The sequence below is a fragment of the Panthera leo genome, chromosome E2 (assembly GCF_018350215.1).
Source record: "Panthera leo isolate Ple1 chromosome E2, P.leo_Ple1_pat1.1, whole genome shotgun sequence".
NCBI classification, from domain to species: Eukaryota; Metazoa; Chordata; class Mammalia; order Carnivora; family Felidae; genus Panthera; species Panthera leo.
In genome coordinates this window covers 47,278,494-47,289,067 of record NC_056693.1, presented here as the reverse complement: position 1 = coordinate 47,289,067, position 10,574 = coordinate 47,278,494, and the positions used below count along the sequence as shown (strand labels likewise).

Below are 10,574 nucleotides of genomic sequence, written 5' to 3'. Positions count from 1 at the left end.
GACAGACAAGTCATTACTGCTTCCTCTCTGTATGGTTTTATAAGTACATACCTCTCTCTCTTCACCTGGGAAGGACACACACACACACACAAATTTATCCTAGGAGCTTTCCCTAATCCTCACTACAAAATACAAAGTCTGGAGAAGAAAAGTCTGTCAAACTGGTAGAAGAGCCATAAGATCTTACTACATTCACTTATTTATAGCTGGTTCCCACTCCTTTAATGATCATCACAAAGTCATCTTTAGGCCTAAATCTCTTGTTTCTAACACAGGTTGAGCAGATTTTCTTTATTTTAGTTCCAAAGAAACAGGTAGTATTTACCTGGCTTCAGGATTTGAAGGAATGTTTTTTTCTGTGAATGTTTTCATTATTTCCAAAATAAAGGAACAAATAAACTAGGGGAGGAAACAGCATGGAAAACCCTTATAAGTGATAAAAATTAATTCGGTCCTTCTGGACTAAAGTTCAAATCTAAGCACTATTCATTGTATTGTTAAGTAAATGTCTGAACTCTATTATTACTGGGTAAACTTCTCTAATGTAGCTTTTAGATTTTCTTCTACATGAAATTATATGGAGATGAAAGTGTTAACCAAATTTAGTATTAGAAACAAAGATGAATTTTAACTAATCCATATATAAGGAAAGATCACAGAAATGTCAGTTATCAAACAGTGCCAAAGGGCACTTCTGCATAAACTAGATAAAGGCCACAGGCTCTATTCTCCTCCTCACTTAGGGGGCTGTCACACTCTCCCACTTCTCAATCAAGGGACTATAAGGGATCACCTGAGTAATAGAAAACCTACAGCTTCCAACTTCCAACCATTCTTCTATGGAAGAATTCATATAAAATAGATCATGAAACAATTCATTTTGGCTGGTCAATCTTTCCTCTTCTCAGTCACAGATACACTTAAACAATTTACAGAGAAGCTTATAACTAAAACCCCATCCTGGCCCCTAATACACATTTCACCCTGACATGCTTTGCCTTGTTTGAGAATTCACCCATGTGGAGAAGTAAGCATTAGTTAATAATCATTAGTTAAAAATTTCCAATTGCACTATTGACTGTCTATAAACTACAGATTTAAGTCATTCAAATTCCTCTAGGTGAGATTTCTGTAAAAGAAACATTAACAGGTCAGTAAGTTTAGCTCAAAGCTCTGGAATAAGAATTCATTCAAGCCTTCTCTAATCTACTTGTAAGAAGCAAGGAAGCAAATTTTAAATCATTTGAGTATTGACTTTTTATTATTAGTCACTGTTCATAATTTGTTTCAACCAAAAGACAATACACACAGAATTCTAATGCATCCCATGTAAATGTTTACATCCATTTTATTCCTCACTCACCTCTAAGACTTATCATTTAATTTTAAATTTTTTTTACATCTCAAAAATATGTCTGCAATAATTAGAATTAGCCGTCCCACTTAGAAACAGCCTTTAATATTTTTACAGTAAAGAAGATGTGATGGGGCTTAATGAAAATGTAACTTACAACAATTATGAAAGAAAAGGACTTTACAGGGACACAGTGGGAGTTCACAAAGGAAAGAGTTCAGAAGCTCTTTCCCATGAGCCCCTCCCCCCCCCAAATAGAAAACAAAAACAAAACACACAAAGCGCAACAGCAGGTTCCAAAAACAAAAACGAAAAATCTCCAATGCTCCATCCTGAAGCCAGAATCAGCCTCATGGAAGTTCATGAAGCAACCGTGCAAGCTGCTTCAGCACGTCCTTCTGTTTAAGTGTCCGGGTCCTGGAACCCTGCAGATGGAGCCCCCTCACTACTATTGCTTGAAAAAGAGTGATTCACCTTCCACTTCTACAAGCAGCCCCACCTTCCTGAGCCAAAGCTGGTCAAAGTGTTTCAAACTTCAGGTCTTTTCCTCTTCAGTGACCCTCCCCACTCCCAAACGCATAAACACACAGTCATGAACCACCTCTCCACCAACCACAAATTTGTGAATATCCACTTTTTGCTCTCTAGCTCTCACTTGGTTTAGGACCGTGTGGATAAAATACATTCACTAGAAAAAAATATACACATTCAAACTCTTTCTTCCCCCTAGTTCTTGTGACCCAAATATTTTCCAATGCAGAAAATAATCAAGTTGAACCTCAAACAGTATCCCCTTCCAATCTCTTCTAGAAGAATGTAAAAATGGAAAGCATGTTTATACAGTAGATGGAAATACTCAAACCATTAGTGCTGAAGTTTTAAATGTCTACTCTCTTATATGAATGAAATACATCTTTAACCTAGTAAGAGGAAAGAATCCCCTCCCAACTGTTACACTGAGGAATGTTTCTTTAAATGAGAAAGACCTTAAAAGGAACAGATGATCACTACACACAGCATAAAACATTCCATGACTGTCCAAATCACCTCAAGGTAACAGCACCAGAGCATTGTGGGAGAAGCTTCTCGGGTAGAGCACCCTTCCTACAGTTTTTTGAGATTACTTAGATTAATTCTCCCTTAGGATTACTTTGGGGCTGGGGGTAGGAGTGACAGGAAAGAGGGGGAAAATGAGGTAAAAGTGCATGCGAAATTGTCCAAGTATGTGTAGGCTCACTGCTTATCACCCTGGAGTTATTAAAACAGCCATGGAAATCACTCTTTCCTCACAATGGCTCTGAAGTTGTAAATCTATTCAAATTTGCTCCCCCTCGAATGGTCATACCAGGGAAAGAAATTACTGAAATGTGTAAGTATTCATAAAAATTAAGAGATTTCTCCTTTTAGCAGCAAGGCCAAGTACGAGGAGAACTTATTCTGATCCTAGAAACTAAGGCACGCTGAAGCTTTCAAAGATCCAATTACTTGGAACAGTCTTCACAACCATCAGTATCCTAGGCAGTTTTTTGGCCACTAGTTCTTCAGTGTGGTGCTCAGTTTCACTCTCCAAAACCACTTCATATTCTAGGCAGCACCCCTTGTGTTAAGGCCATGATTTTTATCCCTTTATCTAGACAAAACTATGAATAATCCTATAACTCTACCTCGAAACTATAATCACCCATGGACATTTGTTACTAGAGTAGACCCCTTCCAGCTCCATTAGCTAGCATTGTCTTCTAGCATGGTCTTCAGCAGGTTTCTGAGATCCAACTCAGTCCAACTAAAGAAACTTGAACTGGTCAACTATAAACGTGAGAGAAAATAAAGCCTCTAACACAAAGAGGAATGTTAGATAAATTCTATTCAAGAAATCCACCAATATTATGTTAACCCTATCATGTTTCACAGCATTAAGTATCCATCCAAGGAAATCAGTCTGCAAAAGAAAGCTTAAAAGGCTGTATTTTTCATCGCACAGGCAGAGCAGCTGTTGGAAATATACACTAGTCCACACTTGCCTTTACTGAAAACTATGCACAAGGTAATATCCTGTTCTTGACTCAATCAACCATTTACCCAGTAGAGTAAATTTTAGCAAATCTTGCTCTTATATAAGACCAGAAATCTTCCCCTTTGGAGCCTTTTAGTTCAACCCCCATTTGTCAAATGTTAGGAATAATCTAGCATCTGATACAGAGCTAGATTTGACAAGACACTGAAAATTTTAAGTAAAGGCTTGGGGAAGTGAAGGGGGAAAAAAAGATATTTGTACCCAGGTTTAAGACCAGAGCCAAAGTAGTCATTATACTGTAATCAATACAGTAATGATTGCAAACATTATAAGAGCAAGGTGGGCCTGACTTTTTCTTTCTTCTTTTAGTGTATCAGACATGGCACCTGTGCACCTGAACGTACACGGTACATTCAATATGTGCCACAGGAGTCACCTTACCTCACTCCAGCAACTCAGTGTTAAGGTTTGATAACACAAGGGTCCTTTCTAAAAAGCACTCGGCACTCTCGCTAGTTTAAAAAGCTCCAGACCTCAGGTCTTTGATGCAGATATTCATGAGATTGGCTACTCTCAAGACACCAACTTCTCAGACTCAGGAAAGGATATGCCTACCCTATGGTGTCCATAAGACCTCCTCTCATACAGGGGCAAGGAAGCTACATGGCTTCATTCCAACACCATAAAGTACAATATAGGAAAGATTTCTTTAACCGCGTGGTCTTTATTTCAGTGCCAGTGTTACAGATACAACACAAATGTTCCAGTTAGAAGAAGGAATTCAAACGGAATGCCAAGGTCCAAGCCAGGCTCAGGAAATAAAAAGGAAGGTTTGGAATCATGGAGAAGATGACTCCAATATGCTCTAGGATGAGTCTGATACTCACTCTTCCTATGGGCAAAGGTGCTTTTTTAAAGGAGTCTGATCTTAAAAAGCTAACTCCTCTTTCCACCCATTTACCATAGTTCAACAGGCAAGTTATGGGCTTAGGAGAAACTTTTAAAATTTGTGGTGGGAACAAGGGCATTAATAACTATTAATATATCCTTTAGAAATTGTTCACTTTGCACTTTCAGGGGAATCAATTCTGAAAATCATGGAGAATATTCATGACTACAGCTAAAGAATGGAGAGAAGGGGGAGCTGGAAGAGCCTTGGGAGTTTCTATTACAAATAGAGCACCATATCCTTCATGCCAAATCTCAACAAAAGCTCTTTTTAACTGCATCTGTCCAGTGTTTAAACCTCTCCAGGTCTACCCAGTTCTTGGTAACAAACATACATACATGTGTGTGTCTGTGTGTATACAGCAATGCACAGAAAAGGCTACCAGGAGCCTAATGCCTCTTTCAAACATTGGGGGAACCAGTAGAAAAAGGCAGGGCTCCCTAAAGTCCATTTTTACATTTCCGTTCTGAATGCCTGATGTAAAAAGCGCCTGAAGATAGTAACCCAGCTAGTGAGGAATGAATACCCCACCTCGCCCAGTCCACAGAAAAACACAGTAGAAAGAAGGGGCAACTCTTTGCTGCACAGACAGAGTGAGTGTTTTCTTGCCATGGATTCTAGTCCTCTCCTCCAGACCAGCTGCTTATTTCCTCAGGGGCCCAGGGAATGTTGATTCTGGCTGTAAATGTGGGACGGGTGGAGAAGTGCGGACAAAGGAGAAGAGGAGGAAGAGTGCAAAGTAGCCTCCAGAAGCAGCCAGCCTCAACAGTGGAGGAGAGGAGATTCGTCTTTGACAATGCTTCAAGGTCAGCGATAACTTCAGGAAAATCCTCCTCAACAGTTCTCTTCAGCTCCTCATGCCCATGGTACAGTCGGGGGGGACTTGCCAGCGATCACAACCTCCTTCCCAGAGTTCCTTTGATTGAGTGGGACAAGAATGAGAATGGTGCCCAGGCCCTCATTGCCAGGACTGAGGGGGAAAGTTGTTCACCTCTGCTAGATCTTGCATTGCTGAGCCCTTGTGGTTATATGTGAGCTTGATCCGCATTCGCAGCTGTTGCTGTGGAAGAACAGAGAATTACAAGTTATACACTGAAAGGAAATCTCTAGATGGGCCACAAATAGACTTTTTTTTTTTTTTGACGGAGAGCACATGTGCAAGTTGGGGAGGGGCAGAGACGGCAGGGGGGTTGGGGGGGGGGGCAGGGAGAATCTTAAGCAGGCTCCAAGCCCAACAGAGGGCTCAATCTCCAACCCTGGGATCATGACCTGAGCCAAAATCAAGAGTCAGACACTTAACCAAATGAGCCACCCAGGCAGCCCTACAAAATAGACTTTTAATCTCAAAGGAAACAAATTATTTTACAGCAAAGCTGTCTCTTAAAAATGATACAGGCAAACCACCACCATCCCTACTGCCTAGTACTCTGGCCAACATCATGCAGTCGAGTAGAGAAAAGGCATCTCCAAAACACATCATCAGCTCCAATCCTAGAACTGCATTAACGGGACAGAACCACTTGGGAGCATTTCATAGTCACACTGGCTGAGTGCTTTTCAAAAACATTCAACCTTTGGATCCAAGCTTCTAGAAAAATGAGGTAAACATAGTCATCTTATGCTCTACATTCAGAGATACTGATGTTCTCTGTAAAACCAATAGTAAATGTGAACATAAACTTTTTTGTTCCCAGGACAGAAAAAAAAGAGTTAACTTATGGTAACAGAAGTCATTATAAGACAGCTCAATTATAAATCCTTCTGACTTTCTGTGGCAGATTTCAAATATTAATGCACTAAGAAAATTTGTACTCTTATGTATCAGATCATCAAAGGAATCTATGCTATGCTATAGGCAGATACTCCAAAATACACTGCATAGCAGAGGAAAGGCAAAATGTTTTGTGAGAAGGAAATATCGGGGTTATTAGACACTGCTAGAAATCTTTTAACCATTTTCAAAACCTGTTTGAAAACGAGTCAAATGATGACTATTAAAGAGTCAATTTACTTCTTTGAGAAGATGTAATGAAAATATTGCTTAATTTCAGTTTCTAAAGCTACTTTTCATTTGGCTGGTTCATTAAAAATGCTTCCACTTTTGCTGTGAATACTTACTACAGTAGTAAATGTGGATATATGGGGTTGTACAGATACTCTTACCCTAGACTGCAACTTGTGTAAAGATTAAAATGTCTAACCTTCTGCTCTTCTACAAAGAAATTAAACCTGTAAGCCTCCAAATAGATAATTCTTTAAAGCTGCATTTTAATAAGTTGCCACTAAACCATTTCATGTGTTTGAGCTGCATTTATTATCTAATCTACAAAAGAATAAAGAGGTTAGAGTAGACCTTTCCCAGATTTCTTCTATGAATATGAGTCAAAAAAAACCTAGAGAACCAAAGCAAAATTTTATTTCAGGAAATATGCTTATACTTCACTCAGATATTGCCTTCAAATGTGCTACTCACCTTCTGTGGGTTCAGAACTTTAATGACTTGTGTGATGGTCCCCGTATTAAATGCTGGGACAATGCTGCTACTAGGAGACAGAAGCTGCAGCTGGAATGTCTGTGGGGAACAAAGGGCACTCTTCAGAAAAAATAATACAGTCAATACTGTGTCAGAGATGTCAACAAATAAAAATGTCAAGACACTAAAATGATTATTCAAGTAACAGATTTACCTACTACTATGCTCTATTTGTTTTCCAGATACCAGCAATTCATAGTATGTGGGCTGACTATAACCTTCATGTTGTTTAAAAAAAAAAAAAAAAAAAAAGCCACCATTAGGTCTTTGATCATGAAAACTAGCAATGAGCCACTCTCCTCTTTACAAGCAAAAGGAACTTTAGCCTACCACTTTTCAAAAGGTAACCAATTCTTGTTTTGGCAACCTCACTTAATAGTAACTGATCAACTACGCAGGTAAAAAATGGGTGTCTGTGGCTAAAGAAAGCTAGAAAAAAAGAAAAAAACTTTCTAGAAATAACAAACCAGCATACCATTCACCAACTACAGCCCTTTATGCTTTGGTGTGAGTGGGATCAGGAGAGTTGACCTTTTGTTTTCTGAAGTCTACATAATCTGGAATGTGTCAAAGGCTACATGACAGAGGTAAAGGAAAAGCTGGAAAGAGCCCAGATGTTAATATGTATGTGGAATACACCAGGATCTCTCCATTAGTGACACAGGGATTAAGAGAAAAATTACGTGCAGAACTAGCCTATACAGCAAAAGACCTGGAAAAGCCAAATGCCACAATTTTTAGTGTTAGTAAGTTTCATGTGTTTGTTCACAGAGAAGAGATAAAAGTGCTGTAAGATAGGTCAACGACAATTGTTAGCACAATATAGTATATATATGTAGCGATTCTACATACTAGGATTTTTTTTTTTTAATTCAAGTTTATTTATTTTCGGAGAGACAGCACAAGCAAGGTAGGGGCAAAGAGAGAGGGGAGAGAGAGAATCCCAAGCAGGCCCTGCACTGTCAGCGCACTGCCCGACATGGAGCTGGAACTCATGAACTGTGAGGTCATGACCTGAGCTGAAGGCAGACGATTAACCGACTGAGCCATCCAGGTGCCCCTATACATTAGGATTGTTAAAATCTTTCCTGAATAGTGTAGTCTTCTAAAATATTAGAGAGTGATCATCATCAGGGAAACACAAATTAAAACCACAATGAGATACCATCTCACACCTGTCAGAATGGCTAAAATTAACAACTCAGGCAACGACGAGAGATGTCAGCAAGGATGTGGAGAAAGAGGAACCCTTTTGCAGTGCTGGTGGGAATGTAAACTGGTACAGCCACTCCGGAAAACAGTATGGAGGTTCCTCAAAAAATTAAAAATAGAACTACCGTACAACCCAGCAACTGCACTACTAGGTATTTATCCAAAGGATACAGGTGTGCTGTTTCAAAGGGGCACATGCACCCCCATGTTTATAGCAGCGCTATCAACAATAGCCGAAGTATGGAAAGAGCCCAAATGTCCATCAATAGATGAATGGATAAAGAAGATGTAGTATGTATGTGTGTGTGTGTATGTGTGTGTGTATGTATGTATGTATAGGTGATGGGAGTATTACTCGGCAATCAAAAAGAATGAAATCCTGCCATTTGCAACAAAGTGGATGGAACCAGAGTGTATTATGCCAAGGAAAATTAGAGAAAGACAAGTATCATATGGCTTCACTCATACGTGGAATTTAAGATACAAAACATGAACATAAGGGAAGGGAAGAAAAAAGAATATAAAAGCAAGGAGTGGAACAAAACATAAGAGACTCTTCTAAAAAAATTTTTTTAATATTTATTTTGAGAAAGAGAAAGAGAGAGAGAGAGAAAGCGAGCTCAAGCAGGGGAGGGGCAGAGAGAGAGGGAGGCACAGAATCCAAAGCAGGCTCCAGGCTCTGAGCTGTCAGCACAGAGCCTGATGTGGGGCTCGAACTCACGAACTTCAAGATCATGAGCTGAGCCAAAGTTGGATGCTTAACCGACTGAACCACTCAGGCACCCTAAGAGACTCTTAAATACAGAGAACTGAGGGTTGCTGGAGGGTTTGTGGGTGGGGGGAAGGGTTAAATGGGAAAGGGGCATTAAGGAGGACACTTGTTGGGATGAGCACTTGGGTGTTACACGTTGGGGATGAATCACTGGATTCTACTGCTGAAATCATTATTGTACTACATGTTAACTAACTTGGGTGTAAATTAAAAAATAAATAAAAATTAAGGAAAAAAAGAAAAAATATTAGAGAGGAGAAAAAAGGAAGAGGGGAAAAAGAGGAAGAGGAAAGAAGAGAGAAGGAGAGAAGAGGGGGAGAGTGAGAGAGAGAGAAGGGAAGGGGGAGAGACACAGAAAGAGATGGGAAGAGATGGGGCTGGCAGAGAATGAGAGGAGGGAAGTCTAGCCATCTGTAAGGACCAAAACTTTACTGTAAGAGTAAAGAGATTTAGTATCAACTCACAGACTTATCACGTTGGGTCTTATCATAATTCTATTGTCAAGATGGATGATGTAAGCTAAAATATTCTTTATTTATTTACATTATTTCATCAAATGTAAAATGCCATTAATTGTAATTCACACCATTTTATGTACCCCTGAGAAAGATAACAGGTTACCAATTAAACTATGACAAAGTATTAATTTTAAAATGCATCTCAATTTCAGAGATAATAAAAAGTGAAAACAGTAATAGAACCTATGAAATATGGTATTTTGAAGTTCAAGATACATCATGACATGCAAGGAGGTATTGTAGAGTACAACACCAAAAATAAGGCTATGCTTTAATGGCAGAGGTGGTATGTTGCTAGTACACAGCCTCAAGTAACAAGTGTAAAACCCTAAGTTGTAGCAGCTAACATTTACTGAGCAATGAACACATGAAAAGTGCTTAAAACAGTACACAGCACATAAAACTCATCTAATCCTCAAAGGAACTCTAGGAAATAGACATCATTATCACCATCCCCTCTTTGTAAAGGAAGAAACTGAGGCACACAGTTTAAGGAACTTGCTGAGTGTCACACAATTAGTACTGAAACCACTCCATTCTCCTAAAACATCTACATTACTCTAGTTCCTAAAAAATGCAATTAAAGGAGGCTTTTGCAAAATCAACAGTAACCACAAACAAAATGTCTTCAGTTTTCAAAAATGTGTGGTTTGAATGTCACACTTCACATGTCACTGCAAAGATAAGGTTAGCTTAGTCTAAACCAAGGGCTGGCAGGGGTGCTTGGGTGGCTCAGTTGGTTAAGCGTCCGACTTCGGCTCAGGTCATGATCTCACGGTCCGTGGGTTCGAGCCCCGCGTCGGGCTCTGTGCTGACAGCTCAGAGCCTGGAGCCTGTTTCAGATTCTATGTCTCCCTCTTTCTCTGACCCTCCCCTGTTCATGCTCTCTGTCTCAAAAATAAATAAATGTTAAAAAAAAAAATTTTTTTTTAAACCAAGGGCTGGCAGACTATGACCCATGGGCCAAAAATGACCTGACATCTTTTCTGTAAATAATGTTTTACTGGAACATTTACTGTGGAACAAAGCCACACTCCTTCATTTACATGGTGATTATGGCTTTTTTGTTTTGAGAGAGAGAGAGCACGCTCGAGAGTGCTCTAGCAGGGGAGGGAGAGAAAGAGGGAGGGAGGGAGAAAATCTTAAGTGGGCTCAACACTCAGCAAGGAGCCTGACACAGGGCTCAATCCCATGACAATGGAATCATGACCTGAGCCAAAAT

At 39.6% G+C, this 10,574-nt stretch overlaps 1 protein-coding gene across 2 annotated transcripts in view; it reads right to left on the bottom strand.

Annotated features, from left to right (window-relative positions):
- Positions 1-4,072: 4,072 nt before the first annotated feature.
- The window catches only part of AP1G1 (adaptor related protein complex 1 subunit gamma 1), a 77,248-nt gene continuing 70,746 nt past the window's right edge, over positions 4,073-10,574 (bottom strand). For both annotated transcript variants that reach the window (XM_042920543.1, XM_042920544.1), the window contains 2 exons: positions 6,791-6,889; positions 4,073-5,377 (listed from right to left, as the gene is read on the bottom strand). In XM_042920543.1, coding sequence (XP_042776477.1) covers positions 5,276-5,377; positions 6,791-6,889 — 201 coding nt within the window. In that variant the 3' untranslated portion in view covers positions 4,073-5,275. The remainder of the gene's footprint in view (positions 5,378-6,790; positions 6,890-10,574) is intronic.